This window comes from Callionymus lyra, chromosome 1, assembly GCF_982586985.1.
Source record: "Callionymus lyra chromosome 1, fCalLyr1.hap1.1, whole genome shotgun sequence".
In the NCBI taxonomy this organism is placed as follows: domain Eukaryota; kingdom Metazoa; phylum Chordata; class Actinopteri; order Syngnathiformes; family Callionymidae; genus Callionymus; species Callionymus lyra.
In genome coordinates, this window is record NC_141818.1 from 7,113,318 (window position 1) to 7,136,770 (window position 23,453).

The window sequence follows — 23,453 nt, forward strand, 5'->3', positions numbered from 1 at the left end:
GCGATACATTGGGGTAATAAAGGTGAAGGTTCCCCCTCGTGCGACGCTCACGGCGTGTCCCGGTGTGTCTCAGGTGACGAGTCAGGACAAGACGCCGGCCGTCATCAGGAAGGCGATGATCAAACACAACCTGGAGCGCGAGAAGAGCGAGGAGTACGAGCTGATGCAGAAGATCGCCGAGGACAAAGGTGCGAGTCCTCGCTCTCGAATCACGAGGTTTATGGTCGCCGCGTTACTTAACGTTCTCTTTATCTTCGCCACGCAGAGCTCCGGATCCCGGACAACGCCAACGTTTTCTACGCCATGAACTCCACTGCCAACTACGACTTCGTCCTGAAGAAGCGAGGGCCCAGTCGCCCGCCGCGAGCCAAGACCGTGGCGAGCTCCACGCTGCCCCGCATGAAGCAGAAAGGACTGAAGATCGCCAAGGGGATTTTTTGAGGACACGCCCACTTCCTCCCCCCTCTACCCCCCGTCCTGCAGGTGATGGAACTTACCTGAAAGGTTGTCGGTGGCGCCTCAAAGGGTTGGAACTTCCTGGACAAGCAGGAAGTAGCGCTGCACCTTAGCGGAGTTGCGCGGGAGCTTCGCCCGGGACTTTGACGCAGGCGGAGAAAACGCCCCTACAGTGATGTCACGCGAGGACTCGTCGTTTTACCACACATGAGATTAGTTTCATTCTGAGGGATGTTTTGCGCTTTCCCAGAATCCTCAGCGTCTCGCACAGCTGCGGCGCCCCCGAGCCCTGGGGCGAGCAAAGACGCCTTCATCCGAATGTTTTTTTTCGTGATCGTGTTCAGGGAACTTTTGTTGTCTCCCTGCCTGACCGAGGACCAGGATTTAAAAAGTGATGTTGAAAAAAAAAAACAAAGAAGAAGAAATATGCTGAGCATCCAGCAGGTGGAGCCACTTTGATTTCAGTTCTTCATTGCCACGACAGACAGGAAGTGGCGTCTGTCACGTGACTTAATCGAGGGAAGAACAAAACGTGTAAATATCAACTGTTTTATTATTTTCATAATCTTATAGCCACTTTTTAAAAACCTTTTCTTCGTTACGAATCGGTGCTGAATTTAATGAGCTGTCGCCGCCATGTTGGAGAGAAGAGACGTTAGCGCGCCAAGCTAAGCTAACCCGTACTGTAGTCTAGCTAGCTATAGTTGGCTTATGAAGTGCTAGCATGGGTTGGCTAGTGGGCGGAGCTAGACTGTCATTAGCGGGCCTGAATGTATCATTGACTCAAACGGATATTTTAGCAAACGTTTCTTCGTGAACTAGCAGGACCATCCACCATTTTGTTTTGTGAATTGCGTAGATTTTCAACTCAAAACGGTTTTACCATATTGCTAAAAAAAAAAGAAAGGAAACTAACCACTCTCTGGCGCCATCTTGTGGCGGGTTCAGAGCTCATTACAGTTTGTCGTATGCAGTTTTATAGCGAGAAGGTTGTTGGTTCAAAACTCCTGCCAGATGTTTCGTCCTTTCTTCGCGGCTTGTTTACTCGCACACGACCTTAGCCGTCCAGACGTCGCACGATCTCACCCATCGATATACACACTAACTTGTTTAAAACGTTGCTTCTTGTTTCCAACATGGCGGTTCATCTTCGTCATGAGACGGCGGTTTCCACGGTGACGCGGCAGAGTCGATTCAGGTCATGTGACATCGGGGATGATTGACAGTGAAGCTGCAGCACTTCGATAAACCTGTGTATTTGCTTTGAATTTCGAGGAGAGACAAAAAAAAAACGTTGAACTTCTCCTCTCCGGCCATTTTGTTTTTTTCCTCTTGTTTACGTTCCTGCATGAAGCTCTTCTTCGGACCGACGAGGACTCCAGATCCGTCTGTTGATCACTGTGACCTTTGACCTCTTCACCACCCCTTAAGTCCCCGGGGAAGCACTGTGTCGAAGAAGAGTGCCCCCTGGTGTCGCTTATGAACCACTTTTTTGTTTTCTTGGTGTCGAGCTGTTTATGTTGGTCTCCAGTTGCCAAAATTTGAGTTTTCTGCCTTTTCTTTTCTTTTTTTTTCGCAGCGTTGTCCGTTTGCTGTCGTCGTGTTTGTGATCGCGCTGAGGAGCAGATGAGCAATGAAATCCCATTGAAATGTAGTTATTTTAATGATCTGTATCTCAGAGGTGAGGTCCTCTGTGTGACCTTCAAGATGTTTTTATTCCTCGCGCAGGAACCTGAGTCGACAAGTAACAATGTTACAATTCTTCTTATTGTGGCGCCATAAACCCAATCACTCATTAAACAATGTTCCCTTCACCGTTTAAAACAACTATTCAATGTATTGATTGTGTTTTCATAGTAGAATCAAGTTTGCTCGTCTTCTCCAGCAGCTCTGAGACCGTTGTGGACTGTTTGTGTGTGTGTGTGTGTTTGTGTGTGTGTGTGTGAGAGTGTCACTGTTTCTCATGGTGTCATGTGAAAAGATTAACTGGTGAAAACTAAAGATGAAGATCTGTGTGTGTGTTTGTGTGTGTGTGTGTATGTTTGCTCCCTGGATGTTGCTCTTGTGCCATTTTTCCATTTCAACAAACATGATTTTCTAACTCTTGTTTGTCCCCGAAAAGTTAAAAATGAAAAAACAATTTTTAATAATTTTTTTTTACTATTATTTTGAACTTTTGCCTTGTACATTATCTCCTCTGGGTTATAGATTAATATATTCATGTATATATGAATAAACATTTATAAAAGTGAACGACTCTGGTTCCTGATTATTAAGATTATTATATTCATTCATCTGTTCATTTTTTTTAATTTAATTGATCTCAACAAGTCATGTGAAATGAGCTCCTTGGCAGTGGTGTGTGCTGTCTCAGTGTCGCTAAATTTAAATGAATAATTAGGAAAAAATGTTAAGAATGATTTATATTATTTTTAAACAACTATATTTATATTTAATATATAACTATAATTATAATATACGTAGTGTGCTTGAAACCTTTAAAGATGTTATTGAGATCCATATTGTTTGTTTTATGGAAGTATATAATTGCTATTAATGTTTGAAATTAAAATGATGAAACCTTTTATTATTTAATATATTTTTTTAATAATCTAATTCAATCATTTATATTCTTAAAGGTTGTTTTTTTAATTAAATAATTGAATTCAATAATAGGTTGATGTTTTTTTTTTATTATAACTGAATGAAATATTAGCACTTTTTAAAACATTTGATATTGAATTCAAAAGGAAGAAGAATATCAAACTGTGTATAAAAATAAATTCCTATAGAAAATATTCGAGTTTAAACTCAAATAGAATTAAAAAGAAAATAGATCTATCAACATACAATTTATTGAATCCACTTATGCAATAAAACAAATTCAATATTTTGTTAAAAAATAGAAACGAAAACATTAAAAAAAAGTTAGCATGTAGCATGACAACCACTGCGCATGCGCACAACCCATCATCGTGTTCCCACTCCATCATGGCGCTCAGCAAAACATTCGGACAAAAACCAGTCAAGTTCCAGCTGGAGGAGGATGGAGACTTCTACATGATCGGTTCCGAGGTGAGCTGAGCCAACGAACCTCACACTGACCTCCACCAGAACCGAGTTTACTCTGGAAGTCTGTTGTTACGCTGACGTTTGTGATGCTAACTGCTAACCACGCTAACCGACCTTTGACGTTTCAATGATTTTATCTGTCAAATATAATTTATTATTTTGTTAAAACATATTTCTCGATATTTTTTATTCGCTACAATATGTTTACTGCTCACGCTGTCATTTTATTTTCATAATGAGCCATTTGTTAAACGTAAACAAGTTACCATGCTAAATGCAAAGCTAATATTGGTAAATAAAACAAAACAACACACATTGTGTGAAATTTCCATGTGACACAAGCAAACTACATATAAAATAAAACTCACATTTCAGTTACAAACACAACATTTATTGCCTTGTTTCATTTATTTGTAATTAATAATGTTTCTAGTCATTACAATAGCAGAAGTGTAAATGAAATACTGTCCCTTTATTTAAAATACTTTTTAACTTGTTTATATGTATAGTTGTGTCAACATGTATCTTCAGACGTCTGTGTGCTTCCATGTTGGTTTTAAACTCAAACCCTGACCTTTGAACTATCGGAGAAGAACGAGAGAAAGCGATCGGATGAACGTATGAGTTGAGATGTGTGACTAACCCGTTGAATATTTGTGTGTTCAGGTGGGAAACTACCTGCGTATGTTCAGAGGCTCGCTGTACAAGAGATACCCGTCACTATGGAGGAAACTGGCGTCTGTAGACGAGAGGAAGAAGATCGTAGAGTCGTCTCACGGTTAGTAAAATACTGGTATTTATTATAACAGGCACAACACAACTGTCTCTTTTGCGGTGTTGTCTTCACTCTCCCTCAAGACTTACATTTTTTTTCAATAACGTAATATTGTTGTATTTTGTCTGATCACTGCTTCTGTCTGAAATTTCCCGACATTTGACCTCCACAGATCACGGCTACACACAGCTGGCCACCAGTGTGACTCTCCTGAAGGCGTCGGAGGTTGAGGAGATTCTTGAGGGCAACGATGAGAAGTACAAGGCTCTCTCCATCAGCACAGAACCGCCCGCCTACCTCAGGTACTGGACCCTCTCCAACTCTGTGGTCTCTCTTTAACTCTGGTCTCTCTTTAACTCTGTTGTCCCCTCTCTCTGTGGTCTCTCTCTAACTCTGTTGTCCCCTCTCTACCTCTGTGGTCTCTCTCTAACTCTGGACTCGTGTGAGCAGGGAGCAGAAGGCCAAGAGGAACAGTCAGTGGGTTCCCACCCTGCCCAACAGCTCTCACCACCTGGACGCCGTCCCGTGTTCAACCACCATCAACCGCAGCCGAATGGGACGAGACAAGAAGAGGACGTTCCCTCTGTGGTGAGCAAACGAAACTACCTGTCCTTCTCTTTCTTCCTCTCACTGGTAGAGATCTGTATCGGCAAGAATCTGGTGATACGATACTTATCACGATACAGGGGAAATGATGCGACTGTGATACTGTATAAACAAGTATGTATTTGTAGTATTGTCGAGTACTTGACTCTGGTGTTGCAGAATTTACAGACTACATGACTCTTGACAGCGCCGTAAAGTTTTTATTTGTTTTGAAACCAAAAGTTGCCCAAACATCAGCTTTAAAAGCTGCTGGAGTCGACTGTATCCTCTCGTCCTCAGTCGTCGCAAAAAAAAAAAATACAGTGCTGTCCCAGTATCTTAAAATCATTGGGATATATCGATACTTTTATACCTACTTGTGTTTCTGCCGCTCAGCTTCGACGACCACGATCCTGCCGTCATCCATGAAAACGCGACCCAATCGGAGGTTCTGGTGCCGATCCGACTGGACATGGAGATCGAGGGTCAGAAGCTGCGAGACGCCTTCACCTGGAACATGAACGGTAGAGTCACACAACCGTTGTTTCCCTTCAAATTTGAGACTTGAAAGTGCGACTGTTGGCGCCCCCTGGTGCCTCACAGTGGAGTCTGCTCATAATCCTGAGGTATTTGTTGTTGTTGATGTTCCAGAGAAGCTGATGACGCCGGAGATGTTTGCCGAGATCCTGTGCGACGACCTGGACTTGAACCCTCTGGCTTTCGTTCCCGCCATCGCCTCGGCCACCCGGCAACAGATCGAGTCGTACCCGACGGACAGTCTCCTGGAGGAGCAGACGGACCAGAGGGTCATCGTCAAGGTGACACTAGTGTTGCTGAGTCATGTTCAGTGATGTTACTTTGCAGATGTTCTGAAGTAGATGTGACACTAGTAATGTCTGTTAATGAAGGGTTATAATGCTCATGAGTCATGTTATTAGTTTATCTTTCATGTGAAACGTTTAATTACAGAAATGTGTCTATGACTGAAATAAGTTCAGCTTTTTGTTTTTAAGATTCATAAACGAGTGAAAAACTGTCGACTCAGCAAATGAGCATGAGGTTTAAAATTGCAATGTCATGTTTCCATGAAAGTATATCAGTGTCGTCAGATAATGTAATGAATTTAATATTTCAAATGTTGACTTTCTTTTGATTGAAATGTTTTTTATTTAAAGCATTTTATTTTTCGTTTGAATAATTGAAGTCAATAATTAATATATTCAAAGGTTTTGTTATTGAATGGTTGAGTTCAAGAAGCTTTATTTATTTTTTAATTGTTTGATAAAAAGTAATAATGATATATTTTTTAAATGAATAAAGGTTGGTACTAATAAACCATACTATTGATAAGATTTTAAAAATAAATTTAAAAGTCTATGAATTAAAAAATATATATATTTTACTTTGTTTTTTCATTATTGGACAAACAAAAAAAATTAAATTCAGAAATATTCATAGCTTTTTAAAACACAAAATGAAAATCATTTTGAAAATAATTAAATTCTTAAAGTTCCTTTTAATGTACAAATTGTTGAGTGTAAATATGAATTAAAAACCAATGTAATTAAATAATAATAAAAATTCAATGTTTAAAATCAAAATTTTTCATTAAAAAAAGTTAAACGTTTCAACATTTGACATTAAATGAAACCAGTCACGGATCTACTTCCATAAATGGAGCTGGAATCATGGTTGTAACGACAGAACTCTTGTTGTCGTCACCGTCGCTCGTGCTCAGACTCTCTCCGCCTCCTGCAGCTCAACATCCACGTGGGCAACATCTCTCTGGTGGACCAGTTCGAGTGGGACATGTCGGAGCGCGAGAACTCCCCGGAGAACTTTGCGCTGAAGCTCTGCTCCGAGCTCGGCCTCGGCGGCGAGTTCGTCACCACCATCGCCTACAGCATCCGCGGGCAGCTGAGCTGGCACCAGCGCACCTACGCCTTCAGGTGAGGACCCTCGCCAGGAGTCCAGGTCTTCGGTCATGTTGATGGTCGACCCCTCTCTGTCGCAGTGAGAACCATCTGCCCACGGTGGAGATCGCCATCAGGAACACGGGCGACGCCGACCAGTGGTGCCCCCTGCTGGAGACGTTGACGGACGCAGAGATGGAGAAGAAGATCCGAGACCAGGACCGGAACACGAGGTGAGTCTTGTACAAGATTTCAACCCCGCATGAGTCTCTAACCGTGTCGCTCGTTTCCTTCGCAGACGAATGAGGCGGCTGGCAAACACCGCCCCCGCCTGGTAGCACCATGCAATGACGCTCCGACAGTTTTTTTTATATGTGAATTCAGTTCGACTGGACGATTACTGCTGTTTCCTTGTTGTCATGGAGACGGCGGAGCATGAACCCTCTCAGATAATTTATTGTTTTGTCGTCCTGCTGGTTGTTTTTGTACGTTTTGAATGATTCCTACAAAATAAAAAATCCTCCTTTATTTCTTTAGTGTTTGGTTCTGGTCCGGTACCAGAGCAACGTCAGCGCCTGATTCTTATAGATTTGTCATCATTACCTGAAATAGAACCAACAATGATCCTCCTCAGTAAGACACACACTCACTCAACGATGTGCAAAGAAACCACAAAAATGCATGTTTAACCACACAAATGGACATCACAAGTAAACAATTTGAAAGTTATTTACACAAAATACTCAACATTGGAACACAACAAATCCATTTATACACACTTGCTACACTGTTATACTCACTTTAACACACACACACACTCCTCTGAATCGTTCAGCTTATCATGCTTAAGCTCCGTCTTTCCACACACACCAGGCCATGTGTTTTTCACAATTGTTGACCTTTGACCTCAACAAAACTTTCAAAATTTTTATATTTCTAAATAAAAATAAAAATGAATGTTTGATGCTACTTCGGGTGTTGATCACGTGATTCCGCTCTGAGGTTGTTATACTTTTATTACAAATACAGGAACTGAGGTTAAACAACATATAAACACTTGTATGTACACACACACAAAAACTGCATCGTTGACGTATAAATACACAAAAGAGTGGTAGAAAATCTTGTGGGTCAGTGTCCGGCACTGCAAACGTCTTCATGGTCACACCGGTCATTTGGACACGAGTACGGCAGAGTCACTGATCTCTTCCTCACGGGTTTAAAAACGATACAAAAATAAACGAAAAATAAAATTTAAAATATAATTTGGTTCGAGAACTTGACGTTCAACGATCACGTGAATATTAACCACAACATTTGTTTTAACTGAACACATTTAAAATGCGATCAAACAACTTTGAGTTCCTTCTTTTGACGCTCAAACGGGAAGTGAGTTTTTGGCTTTCAAAATAAGGGATCAGTGACTCTGCAGATCTCTTCACAGGTCCCTGCACCAGACATTGAGCACCTTCTTACTGTAATGTATTAAAGCAGTTCAGCTGGAGGTCAGAGGTCCCATAATGCACTGCAACAGTCAAAGCCTTTTTGATAGTCAGGAGGTCCACAAGTGTTTTAATTTTAGAAATAGTTTCACTTATACATTTTTTTTACTTTCTTGGGATTTTTTTTAAAACTTCTATTGAGCTTCTTTTATTTGCCCATTTTGAATTATGTTCAATTTACTTCAGTATTTCATGATTTTTCACTCAATTAGAAGATAAAAAATTGTGTTTTACCTTTAAAATTGGAACTTTTTAAGGGCTTTCAGTCTTGAAAAAATAAATAACGGTGATTCCAGAAGTCGTTAAGACTCTGACAGAGGAACCTCACCTTAGGTCTGGCAGGTTTCTAACATAGGTACAACAACCAGTTAATATCGGCTCCTGTGTAAACCCTGGGTCCGTCCGAGGGGGTCCTGACCCCCGAGTTCTGATCCTCCTGTGCAACATGCCGGCGTGTCTGAGGAAGTGAGCGTGTTTTTTTTTTTTTATTCCTGAGAGATGAAGAGTGAAAACTGTCCGGAACATTCCTGGTTAGATGTTCCTGCAGCCGAAGAAGTCCACGCCGACGTAGCGCGGGTAACCTTCCAGAGAGTTCATCCCGACCGGGTCGAACTTCCAGTACTGACGCCCCCGAACGAAGTGAGCGTAGCCTGGAACGACAGGAAGCTTTTGTCAAGATGATACCAGAGAAAAGAACGATACAATTAAATATCATTTATTTTTTCTCAGCACTGTTATTACACAGCACTGAATCGATAATATATGTTTTGATTTATTTGTCTTTGGCTCTTAAATCATATTTAGTTTTCATGTTATTTATTTTGTTGTATATATTTCAATCAATTGTTTGTAAAATTGCATTATTTAATTACTATTAAAATGCAAATTTCCAAGGCGTTTTTACGTATGTATTGCAATAACACTTCTGGCCGCCAGGTGGCAATTATTACATTATCCTTAACTAAAGGATCAACAAAAGAAAAAACAATAAATCGTTTAATTAATCGTAATTTTTTTCTTTCTTTTATGTTTATTTTATCAAGATGATTGAAGACATGTTGGATTTTTCTTTGTCGGCTTAATTTAATTTAATCTTCTAAGGTAAAAAAAAATCCTAAAGTCTTCCCTCAGTCTTAGGTCGAAGGTCACGCACCGTAGACGTCCCTGAAGGCGGCGTCCACGTCGTCCGGGATCCCGCTCCAGTCCTGCATGCTGCGCGGGTACACCGAGTCGACCCGGCTCTGGGTCGGGCTGAACCGCCAGTAGCTGCCCGACCTGAAGAAGTAGATGTTGAAGTCGGGGTCGTGACCCCAGCGCAGGGCCGCCTGGATGCCGGGCACGTTCAGACCCAGGACCCTGATGGACTCCGGGCCTCGGACCTGCATCTCGGCGTCAAACACCCAGTAGCTCTCGCCTGCAGGGGGAGCGAAGGATGGAGTTCAGATTATAGGCCGACGGAGGAGTGAAGGATGCAGAGGAAGACAAAAAAGGGAAAAGAGGAGGAATAATAGAGGAAGAAGAATTACAGGTGAAATAAAAAGAAGGAAGTTTATAAAGAGAGGAATTCAAGATGAGAAAGAACGTGGTCGATAAAAAGAGGAAGAAAAGAAAGACAAACCCTGGAAGAACCAGATGTTCCCGGACTTGTCCTCGAAGGCGGCGTCCACGTTCTCTGGGATCCCCCTCCAGTGTCGGGACGCCAGCGCGGGGTACCCGCTCTCCGGGCGCCCGTCGCGGATCCGCCACACGTAACCCGACTTGAAGAAGAAGAGCTCGCCCCGGATCATGGAGGCGGCGTCGAAGTCCGACTGGCAGGCGTCCGGCTGAGGAGGCACAGGAGACGTTAACGAGAAGGATGGAGGGATGAAAAGAAAGAAGAAAGGGGGAGGATGAGGATTAATGGATATTGGAGGGGAGAAAAAATGAGAATGGTAACGGAATGATGATGATGGATAGAATATGAGAAAAGGAAGAAGAAAAAGAAAAAGCGAAAGAATGATAAAGAAGGGCGGGACAAAAGGAAGGGAAGAAAGGAAGTATGAAAGGCTGAGATGAAGAGATGGATGAGGAAAAGAAATAAGAGGAGACGAGGGGAGGACGAGGATCAATGGATATTGGAGGGGAGAAAAAATGAGAATGGTAACGGAATGATGAGGATGGATAGAATATGAGAAAAGGAAGAAGAAAAAGAAAAAAGAGAAAGAATGATAAAGAAGAGCGGGACAAAAGGAAGGGAAGAAAGGAAGTATGAAAGGATGAGATGAAGAGATGGATGAGGAAAAGAGTAGGACACAAGGAAAAGGAAAAAAAGAGTTGGAGAGAAGAGAGACCAGGAAGCTGCTCACGTTCGCGAGTATCTCGTTGGTCTCGGGGTTGGCTGGCGGGGGCGGCGGCGGCGGCGGCGGGGGGGCGGTGGGCAGCAGGCGGGGGTGCGTCCCGTACAGATACTGGATCCCCCTCTTGTCGTCGTCGCTCAGCCTCAGCGGGTACGAGAAGGCGTAGTACGCCGACATGATGGCGCCCGACTCCCGCGAGTGCTGCAGCCCCAGCACGTGTCCGAACTCGTGCGCCGCCACCTGGAGGAGGTCGGTGCCTGCGGGCGGAGAGTCGGGGGGTTTAGGGGCGACACTCTCGGTGACCCGGACAACGGACGGGTCTCACCCATGTTGTTCCCGAGAGTCCAGGACTCGTCGTAGTCGAAGTGAATGTCACCCTGACGGTGGGTTTTGGGGAAGAAGGCGTGAGCCAGGATCCCACCCGGGCCGTCGAATGGAAGGCTGTCTCCGTGCCAGTACCTGCGGGCGAACAAATCAAACATCACTAAGTTTGTCCACGAAGCATTTTTTTCGGCTCACCTGGTGAAGTCGATCCGGATGTCGGCTTTCCCGCTGTGGACCTCCGTGAAGGTCAGCGGGGTCACGTCGCTCCAGATCTTCAGAGCTTCTCGGAAGACCCGCCGGACCTTCTCCTCGCCCATCTGCCAGGGGAACCGGACGATCCTGCCGGAGAGAGAGAACGGAAATGAGTATAGTATAGTATAATATAGTATATAAGTATGTTGAATATTGAAATTGAAATATTGATTTTTGAATAATTTAATTCAATCATTTCTATTGAATAATTAACTTTAAAAATAATTTTCAAATTTGAATTAATGTCTTTTAATTACATATTAAAAATAATGAATTATTCAAAAATATATTTTGTTAATTCAATAAACTTTGGTTCAAACGAGCAGCATTGAAAGGCGCTATATAAATAGAGATTATTATTATTATTATTTAAAAAAAAAAACTTTAAAGGTTATGAATGAAAGAATATTTAGAAAATGTTGAATATTGAAAATATTAGAATTAGAATTTTAACTTCAAAATCATTCATTTTGAAAATATTTGTAGCCTTTTGAATTCAATATAAAATACCAACATTTTTATATTGAATTTAAAAGGCTAAAAATAATAAAATATTGTATTTAGAATATTCATATTTTAACAATGGTAATTACAATATCAAACTCTATGTGTAAAAAAATTCTCTCATTTTTAAAATATTCGATTTATTTAATTTAATTATTCCAAAATAAACCTAAAAGAAAAAAAGTACAAATTGTTTAATTTAATGCTTACATTTTTTTTTTTAAACATTTGAAATGTTAAATGTGAAAAAGTTTGATCGAAATAAGAGAAACCGATGAAAGGATGAAGAAGAAAAAAGGACAAGAGAAAAGGCAAAGAGGAAATGAGATCAAGGAATAAAACAAGTGAAGGATTTACAGAAATGAAGAGATGGAAGCAGAGAGAGAGAGAGCGGGAGAGAGAGAGAGACAGAGAGAGAGACACAGAGAGAGAGAGAGAGAGAGAGCGAGAGCGGGAGAGAGAGAGAGAGAGCGGGAGAGAGAGAGAGAGAGAGAGAGAGAGAGCGAGAGAGAGAGAGAGAGCAAGAGAGAGAGAGAGAGCAAGAGAGAGAGAGAGAGAGCGGGAGAGAGAGAGAGACAGAGAGAGAGCGGGAGAGAGAGAGAGCAAGAGAGAGAGAGAGAGAGAGAGAGAGAGAGAGAGAGAGAGCAAGAGAGAGAGAGAGAGAGAGAGGTTGAACAAGTGAGAGGACGGAACAGAAGAATTCGGAGAACAGGAATGAGTAAAGAATGAGTGAAAGTAAGAAGGAAAAACACAAAGAACATCAGAAGGGAAAGGAAAGAAAGTAGGAATGAGATGAAAGTGGGATGGATGGAGAGAGAAGAAGTGAGAAAAGAAGAGAGAAGCGAGTGGAGGCGAGCGACAGTGTTCCTGTCAGCAGGTGGCAGCAGAGAGTCCACCTGTAGGTCAGGTCCGTCTTCTCCAGGCGTCCTCCGTACAGGACGAAGCGTCTCTGCCGGTGTCTGTGGTTCCGGACCTCCTTCTGGGCCGGGAAGTCCGGGACGCCGCAGCGAGGCCGGTTCCAGGAGCCGTTGAGGGTCCGACCCGACTCCCTCAGGACCTCGTGAGGAGCCCGTGAACCTCGCTTCTGCAGGTCCAGGTACTTGTCCTGGAGACACCAGAACCAGAGAGGTCAACAACAACAACATCTGTAGTCATCGCACCAACCATCGTCGAGCACCGTGGGGCGCCGACGAGATCGCCCCGAGGAACCTGCAGAACACCGGAGGACCCGCAGCACTGAGTGGAGGATCAAAACGAAGCAGGGCTGGAGGAATGCGCTGAGCTCAGCAGAACCAGGGCGACCGCTGGGACCGGATCAGCCCGACACTCCTCCCGCACGGACCCCCTGCTGGTGTTTAAAGGGGATTTGTCGGCTCGTGTCGCGACACAAAGCCTCCATTGATGCGGTTCTGAGCTCACGTTCTGCAGCTTGTTTCGGGGCCTTTTCCAGAACCAGAACCCCAGAGTCAGAGCAACCCGGTTCTGGAGGAGGTCCAGGTACCGCAGTGTATCAGTGCCAGCAGAATATTCAATGATTGAAATGAAAGGTTTTCTTTATACAAATGTCTTGTATTTGTTGATTAATGAAATACATACAAAAGTTGCTTCTTTGTCGTCACATGATCATCTGCGAGTCGCATGATTGGCTGAAAGTTCGATCAAGCAGCTCGGTCATCTATTAGTCTGGTCTGGTGCTGCTATTATACCAACATTATTATATTGAATTTTAAAGGCTATGAAATAAAAAATACTGAATTTAGAAAATATATTTTTGAATCATTGGAATAAGAATATCAATCTCTATGTGTAAAAAAAGGAAATGTAATAATTTTTATAGATTCGAGCGGAAGTTTTTCTGTTCTGTGAGCTCAGCTTCCTCTCAGAACGTCACCATGATGTCATGAGGTCACGTCGAGGAGCAAGAGGTCCGGTTGGATTAACGGACTTAAGTCTTATCGAGATGCAAACATGACACAATGGTGTCGTGGAGAAGTGTTAGCACGACCCGAGGCTTATCGGCGGACACACCTGAGGTCACACCTGAGGTCACACAGAGGTCACACAGCGGTCACACAGAGGGGTTTCCTCTGCAGGGACTAGAATGCTCAGTCGTCCAGGAGAGACTCAGAGTAGAGCCTTCTCTCCCCAGCTCTCACAAAGTCTCATGGACCAAAGAGGTGTTGGGAGGAGGCCACAGGGCAGACCCAGTGCACTCTGGAGTCTTGTCACCTGACCTGGAACATTCAGATGTCTGGACCTCTTTAGTTTGAAAGCTGCCCACACGACCTGATCTCAGACAACAGATAAAAAAATTAAAAAAATGTTTTAATCAAATTAAATCTCACTTACAATTTATCGTATTTATTTTTTTATATGGTTATGATAAAAATTGAATAAAAATAAAAATGAATACTAGAGGAATACAATTAAATAGACATGAAAAAGACATTGCAATAAAGTGGGCAAATATAAATTAAACTAAACTAAACTAAACTAAACTAAATTAAATTAAACTAAACTATACTATACTATACTATACTATACTATACTATACTATACTAAATTACATTAAATTAAATTAAATTAAATTAAAGAAATTATTATCTTACACATCGATTATTATTACAACTATCTATTAAAACAGGATTTTTTTTTTTAATAGATAACATTTTAACAGTGTTATTATACATTTTTAAAACTCCAAATAGTTATTGTTTTTTGTTTTAAATATTACATCAATATTTGCAGCATAACTTTAAATATATTAACGTTTAATTGTATGTTTCTGTTCATTTTTAAACGGTTATACATTGAAATGATTTGATTAAATCTGGCTTCATCATCATCAGACCAGAACCACGTCCGACCCCAGCAGGGTCTAGAGAGGAAGTGTGAGGTCCAGGGCTCGACCTCCAGACAGCGAGTCAAATTGACGCGCGACCTCTGACCCGCTCAAGCTCTCAGTCAAACAGCAACAGCAGCAGCAACAGCAGCAGCGGCTGAATGTCCCACGCTCTACGGAGACCCTTGAACGTCACACGGAATCAAAACATTTGCCGGTGGAAGACTCGTGCCGATCGACTTGTTTCGTCACGTTACGTGCATTCTCAGCATCATACGATATTCAGGAAAATATTCAAATACTCGCAACCATTATTGTTACCACAAGGATTAAAAAAACAAAAAACTAATAATAAAATAAATACTTTTAAATAACAAGAAAAAAATTAAAATGTGTAAAAAAAAAATAATAGGAAATTACAATTAACACAAAGTATTTATAATAAAAGACAGTAGTGCAAAAAGAAACTGCACCTGAGAGGAGTAAACCTGGAGTTCACAGAGAAGACCAGTGAAGAGAAATATGTGGTATCAGAGCCATCATAATACTGAGTAGTTTAATTTGTAACTTGTAATGTAATGGAAATGTTATTCTGTTTTCAGCATTGATTTTCTTTTTTAATGATAAATAATTGTTATTATTATATTTTAAATTGGTTTTGATGGAATTTAATTGTATATTTTTAATATTTACAGGATGATTTTCTTTAAAAAGAAAAATTAATTAAAAAAAATACATATATTGTTTTTGTTTTTTTCACACATACAGATTGATATTCGGATTCCAATGATTTAAAAGAACATTTTTAAATTCCATATTTTTTAATTTGTAGCCTCTCTGACCAGCTTCTGTGGTGAAGTTTTATTAACCCTCGTGTTATCTCAGGGTCAAGGTGACCCGAAGGCCCAGAAAAACAAATGTGCTTGTGGTATCCTTTCCGACCTCCACCAGTGCGTATGTTTTTCTCAAAGCCAGGAAAGTCGTTCACCTTGACCAGAGAGACAACACAAGGGATACCACAAACGCATTTGACCCCGAGGTAACGCAAGGGTTAAAATCCAGCGCCGTGACTCAGCCGCTGATTGACGTTCCTCTGGCGTGATCGTGTGTAATCTCTCAAATCCTCAGGGCGAGTCGCAGACGACGGCGCTCGCGGGGGAAACACTCGCAACAATTAGCGTCTGGTTCCTGCTGACAGTGCAAGTCTGATACAACCAGGCTCCTCCGAAGCCCCCGGGGCGTCCGGCGGGTGTTTCATCCGCGGTCACGTGAGGCGAGTGCAAGTACGGACAAATCGGGCGCCTGGGAGCCGCGATCCGGCAGAGGTATTCGACAAGTCCGGACAAAGCCGGGGAGACTCTGCTGGGAAAACAAACAAAAGTCACCATCGTCGCCACCGACGGGTCACCAGAGCCAGACTCACCAGGAGGAGGAACTTGAAGATTTGCAGAAGTATTCCTTCATTCTGAGCTACATTTAAGTATCAGTTTGACCTGTTATCTCGTAGCTTCCTTTGAGCACAAAAATATTGGAAGTTTGTATCGCATGTACGTATAGTTCATATTGTGCCGGGGTCGACTGTATCCTCTCGTCCTCAGTCATCGCCGGGATTTTGCAGGATTTCATTGTCCCTTCCTAAGACTGTTAAGACCAACTGATCAGGGAATCAGTGGTCACTGTTTCCCTGATCAGGTGGTCCTAACAGTCTTCACTTAGGTCTACTTGGGCGGCAAAATTCTGGCGAAGACTGAGGACAAGAGGATACAGTCGACTCCGACAGCTTTTAAAGCTGATGTTTGGACATATTTTGGCTTCAAAAAAAGAAATGGAAGCAGTTACGACTTCGTCAAGAGTCATGTGGTCTGTAAATTCTGCAACACCAGAGTCAAGTACTCGACAATACTACAAATATATCCTTGTTACTACAGTATCGCAATATATTGTATTGTTGCCTCTGTATCGTACTACATTCTTTCCAATACACACCCCTACTCACTTGTACAGGAGCGAACTCACAATGACTCGGCACTACATCGCTCTGGTAGAGTTGAATGTACGTATAGTTCATATTGTGCCGGGGTCGACTGTATCCTCTCGTCCTCAGTCATCACCGGGATTTTGCAGGATTTCATTGTTCCATAAGCCAACCAAGTAGACCCAAGTTAAGACCGTTAAAACCACCCGATCAGGGAATCAGTGGTCCATGATCCACCTCAAGGGCTGCTGGAGTCAGCTGTATCCTCTTGTACCCAGTTATCACCAGGATCCTGTGGGATTTAATTGTCTAGCAAGTTAATTGTAAATAACACATATCAGTGATATGATCATGATCTGTAAACCTCTGCGGTTGACTTTAGGCGGTCATAATGTTTCGGCCGACCACGACTGGTCTCCGTCGACGTGGACCGAGACCCAGAACGTCCTGGTTTGACCGAGGGATCGACGGGTGCAGCTGTAACCTCAGACCCCCTTCGTGATCTCACCCGACGACGGATCGGTCCGATCATCGTCTGCAGATGTTGGCTGCACTTCAAGTTCCACTCCGGAGGAGACGAGTCCTCGAAAAACCTGCGTCCAAACTCCAGAGGAAATGACTGAATATCCCAGAGTATGAAGAATGTCAGAAGATTTCCACAGAAGACCGAGGGTTTTTCGAGAGGATCGGGTCCATGTTCCGTCCTGTCTCTGACCTCGGCTCAATGGATTCTTTCACTTTCATTGAACCGTATTTTCATTTTGATTCTGAAAGGGTCTTGGACGTGCCCTCTAGCTCAGCTCCAGTTCAAGTCACTTGTCAGGGAACCAGCCGTAAGTCTTCTCTTCCATCACCACCCTTAGATTCGAGGGTCTTTATCGACTCGCTGAGCGGCTCCTCCAAGCGAGCGGGGGGCCCCTCGCACTTGTGTGTCCTCCGGGGGTCAGGACCTGTTTGTGTTGTTGTTTATGTTGCGAGTCTGCAGCTGTGACCCAGATCCTGATGGGAACACTGTGGCGGCACCTTTCGCTCAATGAAGACCCGGGCGACTGTGTCGCTGACAAAAGAACCCCCCCCCTGAACCCAAACCCCTCTCTCCAGACCGGGTGCTCCGGGGCCTGCCCGGACCCGCTCACTCTCGCAGCGTCTGTTTTGTCAACAGTGGCAAACAATCGGACACAAATGGAGAGATTAGGACTTTTTCAGCGAAACCGCCAGCAGACTAAACAAGCTGCCGAGTCGCAGGTGCGACGTAGTCCAGACACCCCCGAAGTGGGACTTTCACACAGGGAACCAGATACAAAATGTTCTTCTAGGGGGGGCGCAGTCGGACCCTTATAGTTAAACCAGCCCTCTGGGCACCTTGGGGCTTTGAGCCCTTGAAGTGGATCATGGACCACTGTTTCCCTGATCAGATGGTCCTAACGGTCTTGACTTAGGTCTACTCGGGCGGCGAAATCCTGGCAAAGACTGAGGACGAGAGGATACAGTCGACTCCAGCAGCTTTTAAAGCTGATCGTTGGACATATTTTGGTTTCAAAACAAATGAAAGCAGTTACGACTTCGTCAAGAGTCATGTGGTCTGAAAATTCTGCAACACCAGAGTTAAGTACTCGACAATACTACAGATTTATACTTGTTACTACAGTATAGCAATATATTGTATTGTTGCCTCTGTATCGTGGTACGTTTCGTGTTACGATGGATTCTTGCAAATACAAACCCCTACTTACTTGTACAGGAGCAGAACTCACAATGACTCGGCACTACATCGCTCTGGTAGAGTTCAGTTCTGGGTCAACAGAACTTCTACAGGCCCTCGGTTCACGACAAAGATGGAGTGAAGGTCGTTCAACATCTTCTCGATTAAGGGGTTCCATGAAGGAAGTCCGGCCCCTCCTCCTCCTCCTCGTTATGACGATCACTACTCTGGGCCAGAGCTCTTCTGAGGACCTCATCGATCAACTTTTGAGAGTTCACCAGAGTTCAGCACTTCAGTCTCGTCCTCCTGGTCCAGAGACCCGGAGTCAACAAGTCTGAGAGACAAACAACATTCCAGGAGAAACCTTCGAGTGTTTACGCATCAGTGACTCAGGAGCCAGACGCTTTCGTGACAACATGCAAACCTCTCCGGTCAAATCCTTGGGCTGACCCCCCCGACCCCTAGAGTTTTGGATCTGGGCCTTAAACAGGAACCTTTGGTTCTTGCTCCAGAACCTTCTGACTCCTCGACCTCCGTCACCCACTCTCTGGTTCATGACCTGCACTCTGATTTCCTCCCGCCGCAGCTTCACACCTTCCTGCTGACGGTCGACACACAGATCCTCTGTGTACCTGATGTTGTCGAGACATCAACTTACTTGTGTCACTCAGATTGGACGTTAGCAACAACTATTATTTAGCATTTAGTACGTTTTCCGCAAGTCTTTACTTGGGCTGGAAGAATATATTGATAATCTTAATCATCACAATATTTTTTACAATACATTTCTTTCAATTATTCTAAAACTCAAACTTTATTTTTTAAGGGTTTATATTCTTTTGTAAGTGTGTATAAATGATTTTACTTTGGAACACTTTACCCATTCGACTGTGACAGTTGGACTATTTGGACATTTTCAAATAACAACTTAAATCACACCTCATCAAACTGTCTTATTATTTGTTGTATTTTATATGTATTTTACTGTATATTTACTGTGTATTTTCAATGTTTAATCGTGCTGCTTTTGTTCTCTGTAAGGCGTCCTTGGGTGCCTTGAAAGGCGCCATCAAATAAAATGAATTATTATTATTATTATTTTCATTTTTGTGTTGGCCATTAGTCAGAGTCATTGCGCAGCTAGAGGAACAATGAAATCAAGCAGGTTCTCGGCCATGACTGAGGACGAGAGGATACAGTGGACTTTGGACATATTTTGGTTTTCGAAAGCAGTTACAACTTCGTCAATGTGGTCTTGTAAATTCTGCAACACCTAGGTCAAGTACTCGACAATACGACGCATATATACTTGTTACTACAGTATCTCAAAATATCCTACGCCTCCCTGTTATCGTGATACGTATCGTCATCAGATTCTTGCCAATATTAACACCTACTGGCTACAATGACAATCTTTAAAATTACTTTGCAATAATAACAAAACGACCCAAGACACTACAGCGGGTTTCTGGGTGTGGACTTCTTTCTCCAAGCAAAGCTAGCATTCTAGCTCTATGCTAACATAAATGAAGCCGTGGTGCTAATTTAAAATGTGTTTTCTTGTGAAATACAACGTATGAAAGCACATTTTGAGGGTAAAACTCTCCAACACTAGAAGCTACCTCATAGCAAGTGCTTTATTTAGCTACCTAGCTAGTATGCTAACTGGCTTACTTTTATTTTTTACTAATTACTAAAAGTAATATAGCTGATATGCTAACATGACGAAAGTGTCCTTGACTTGCTAATGTAGCTAAACTTTAGGTCACCTGACATCTGTGTGTGTCTCTCGCTCCGACAACAACAAAACAAATATTGCATCTATTGTGTATTGTTCTGCCGCTCCGAGCCACCAGAACTTTATCAGAACCACATTCCTGCTGCGGAACATTGACCCGGAGAAGTCGGCGTTAATTATTGTCAGAGTGTGAAAGATCAGATCCATTAATCACATATGACATCATCCATCATCAAGTTACGCAACAACTACACACACCTTTAGGACAACACAACAGATCCATAACTCCAGACGTGTGGGTTCGCCCCGTGGCTTCCTCCAGTTCGCTACATGCACACTTTAATAACGCAGCTCTGCTCGTAGTAAACAAGGTTCTAGCGCCTCCACCAGAGGCCCCTGACGTTTATGGCGCTGTTGACAAGCGGCCGACGGGAGCTGTTATTACCACTTCCTGCCGCGGAGACAGACGACTCTGAGCGACGGACGACGCTCGCCTGCAGGCCGTATGATGATGACAGTCATTGAGGTTTTAACCACAGCGGCGGCTCGCGCTCAAACACACGTTAGCTTAATCGCACTGTTAAGATCGCATTAGAGACGATCTGAGCGACTACACAACTGTGTAACATAATGGATGACTTTTACTTTGAAACACACCAGGAAGAGGGTCATAAGTGTGTTACACCCCTGATCACCTTTCACTGTTTGTGTGTCTTTTGCTGTGTCAACTGGTTTTCTCTTTCAGGCTAATTTTTAAACAATCGTTTTGTGTTTAATTGTATTGAGTTGTGTTATTTGTATTTTATTGTGTGTGTACATTATTATTGTATGTCAAATGTTGCGTAGTATGTTTTGTTTGTATGTTATTGTGTGTGTCCATTATTATTGTATGTTAAATGTTGCATAGAATGTATTGTTTGTTTCATATTGGTCTTACATTATTTTGTGTGTTTGTTTTGTTCATTGTTGTTTTAGGTGATTGTGTGTTTCTAAGTTGGTGTTGTAAATGTCTTTGATGCGTTCTTTGTCTCGTTGTTGTAATACATTGCTGGTGTATGTTTTGTTGTATAAAATTATTAGTTGTGTTGTTGGTTTTGTTGTTTTATCAAGTAGTTGGGTGGGTATTTATTTGCTGTGTTGTTTCTTATATTGCTGTTGTGTGTTACTTTATTGTGTTGTTTATTATATTGCTTTTGTGTGTTACTTTGTTGAGTTTTTTATTATATTGATGTTGTGTGTTTCTTTATTATCATATTGCTATTCTTTGTTGTGTCAAGCTGTTTTAGGTTGTTGTTTGTTTTGTGTGATGTTTTAAGTTCTTTGTTATCTCTTGTTATTTTAATACATTGTTGTTCTGTATTTTATGGCATTAAAATAAGTGTAGTGTGCTTTGTTTCATTCTTTTTAATTTGTTGTTATTGTATTGTTATATTCTTTGTTGTTTTAAGTTATCGTGTGTCTCTTTGTTGTGTTGTTTGCATCATTCTTCTTTTTAGTTGTTGTTATGTGTTTGTCTTTTGTTGTAACAAGCCCTTTTTTCTTTTTTTGTTGTGCTTGTTGTTATTAGTTATGTTTTCATAGTTGTTCTCATACATTTTTGTCGTGTTTTTCTTTTTTGTGTTGATTATTTTATTGTTATTATAAGTTATTGTTTAGTGTTTCTTGGTTGTGTATTTGTTGTACTTATCAGATCAGAGTCCGAAGTCTCTCCACATTAACCCATGAGTCACTGAGATGTTCTCAACTCACTCCAGTAGCTCTGAGGACTCGTGAGTCTTCAACAACTATCTGGCTAATCTTTTTTCAAACTGATATCACACTCATGGAACCCGAGTCACATCTGAGTAACTCTGACTCTTTTCCACTCTAGAGTCACACAAAGAGTTGATGTCTGATGCACCGGATCAACTATTTAGATCTTCAAGGCTCAAAAGTGAGTCAAATAAAGAAAAAAGATCTGGACACTTGTTGCAACTGCAGTTCAAGGTTTCAAAATAAAAGCACTGGTCAACAAAACGTGTCAGCAGAGTTGTTTCTCGGTGCCTGCCTTCAAAATAAAGGTCAAACAACCTGACGTCACTTGTAGCGTTGATTTTGCAAATGTAAGCAAGTTTTTAAAAACTCGACTGGACTCTGTTGTCCCTCCTGTGACGTTCAGAACCGAGTCAAATATGTTTTTCACAAAGTTCAAGTGCACGGAGTCCGTGTGCGTGCGAGTGCGCGCGCGCGTCACCTGGAGACAACAAACACTTGACAAAAGCGCTTCAGGTCTACCGGGTGACCTTTGACTGCGTCGGCTCGGACGATGGTTCGACGGGTTCGGGACTCACCGGTGCTGACCTGGACCTGGACCTGTGAGCCGGGACACAAAGTGCCGTGTGCAGCAGCTGCAGAGTCAAGATGCACGCGAGCGCCCACGACGGAAGAGTCCACATCCTGGCGGTTCTGGTACCGCGCGGTGGTTCTGGGCTCGTCTTTTTTTAAATGGACCGACTTCTTTGTTCTGGAACTCTTTTCCTCCTCCACATCTTTTTTCTTTTTTTTTTTCACTGCCCGCGGCTCGAGATACCAGCCGCGACCACGTGACCGCTAACCCCTCCCTCGCCCACACACCCCCACGATGGTGACGATGATAAAGGTGATGATGATGATGATGATGATGATGATGAAGATGATGCCAGTCACACATCCACACATGAACTCGTGTCAAAGTTTTATCAATTCATTCAATTAATTGAAACTGAAAGTAAAACTCTGACGTCACTCACCATCAACTGTGTTCATCCCAGCGATCAAGGGTGAAAGGCAGGGACACCCTGGACAGATGGACACACAAACTTGCAGCTGTGCATGACTTAACCTCTAAAGTGGGAGGAAACTTGAGTGTTTAGGGGGAAAAACCCAAAACTAACCTCACACATTTACTCATTTCCTTGTTAAGTGAGTTTGTGTTACATTTTGTGTTGACACGATGTTTTGTTACTGTCGTGTTTGTAGTTGTGATTCTAAAACTGGTGTTAGACTATCTGTGAATTGTTTTGTTGTGTTTGAAAGTGTTGTGAACATTGTGTTTATACACAATTGTGGTTTTTAAAACTATTGGTGTTGAAATGTATTCATTTTGTGTTGTTTTGTTGCTTTTGTGTTACTGTTTCTTAACTTGTACTTGTCGTTTATGTGTTGTTTTTTGTGTTTTGAATTTCTTTTTTACGGTGTTGCTTTGTGTTGTTGTGTTAAATACATGTTTGGTCTGTTTTAAAAAAAAAAAAGATTGTCAGAGTTTCTTTATTCCATCAGTGTTGTGTGGAGACAATAGTTGTCGTCTTCTGTTATGTGTGTAATAAAGGAATGTGAGGAATCTGCTGTGTTAGCAGTTTGTTGTTGTGTATCTATTGTTGCGTAAAATCTTTTGCCTGTGTTGCCATTTTTGTGCAAAATAGTTTGTTTGACATCTTTCTCTTTTTTATAGTTGTGATC

General features: G+C 42.3%; 3 protein-coding genes across 8 annotated transcripts in view; 2 read left to right on the top strand and 1 right to left on the bottom strand.

The window, feature by feature from the left end:
* Positions 1 to 2,709, top strand: part of LOC148087692 (ral guanine nucleotide dissociation stimulator-like) — a 29,716-nt gene extending 27,007 nt beyond the window's left edge. For all 6 annotated transcript variants that reach the window (XM_087790324.1, XM_087790323.1, XM_087790321.1 and 3 more), the window contains exons 17-18: positions 74 to 188; positions 266 to 2,709. In XM_087790324.1, the coding sequence (XP_087646450.1) occupies positions 74 to 188; positions 266 to 441 (291 nt within the window). In that variant the 3' untranslated portion in view covers positions 442 to 2,709. The remainder of the gene's footprint in view (positions 1 to 73; positions 189 to 265) is intronic.
* Positions 2,710 to 3,397: 688 nt separating this feature from the next.
* On the top strand, positions 3,398 to 7,329 carry LOC148087693 (SWI/SNF-related matrix-associated actin-dependent regulator of chromatin subfamily B member 1). Its single transcript, XM_087790450.1, has 9 exons — positions 3,398 to 3,531; positions 4,195 to 4,306; positions 4,476 to 4,605; positions 4,754 to 4,891; positions 5,285 to 5,412; positions 5,540 to 5,706; positions 6,647 to 6,837; positions 6,903 to 7,034; positions 7,100 to 7,329. Exons 1-9 carry the CDS (start codon positions 3,448 to 3,450, stop codon positions 7,137 to 7,139), a joined length of 1,122 nt encoding a protein of 373 aa, XP_087646576.1. The 5' UTR covers positions 3,398 to 3,447; the 3' UTR covers positions 7,140 to 7,329.
* Positions 7,330 to 7,808: 479 nt separating this feature from the next.
* On the bottom strand, positions 7,809 to 22,509 carry mmp11a (matrix metallopeptidase 11a). Its single transcript, XM_087790356.1, has 8 exons — positions 22,307 to 22,509; positions 12,616 to 12,824; positions 11,159 to 11,302; positions 10,965 to 11,098; positions 10,649 to 10,896; positions 9,922 to 10,126; positions 9,457 to 9,717; positions 7,809 to 8,953 (listed from the first exon to the last, which is right to left on the bottom strand). The coding sequence occupies exons 1-8, from the start codon at positions 22,409 to 22,411 to the stop codon at positions 8,835 to 8,837; spliced, it is 1,425 nt and encodes a 474-aa protein (XP_087646482.1). The 5' UTR covers positions 22,412 to 22,509; the 3' UTR covers positions 7,809 to 8,834.
* Between the last annotated feature and the right edge of the window lie 944 nt (positions 22,510 to 23,453).

Excerpts from the sequence above, each read along its gene's own strand:
- LOC148087693 (XM_087790450.1), top strand. The coding sequence starts at position 3,448 with ATGGCGCTCAGCAAAACATTCGGACAAAAACCAGTCAAGTTCCAGCTG. Across the intron at positions 4,307-4,475 it reads GATCGTAGAGTCGTCTCACG|ATCACGGCTACACACAGCTG; the intron begins GTTAGTAAAATA and ends TGACCTCCACAG. Across the intron at positions 5,413-5,539 it reads CTTCACCTGGAACATGAACG|AGAAGCTGATGACGCCGGAG; the intron begins GTAGAGTCACAC and ends TTGATGTTCCAG.
- mmp11a (XM_087790356.1), bottom strand. The coding sequence starts at position 22,411 with ATGTGGACTCTTCCGTCGTGGGCGCTCGCGTGCATCTTGACTCTGCAG. Across the intron at positions 12,825-22,306 it reads CCAGGTCCAGGTCAGCACCG|GACAAGTACCTGGACCTGCA; the intron begins GTGAGTCCCGAA and ends TGGTGTCTCCAG. Across the intron at positions 11,099-11,158 it reads ATCCGGATCGACTTCACCAG|GTACTGGCACGGAGACAGCC; the intron begins GTGAGCCGAAAA and ends GTTCGCCCGCAG.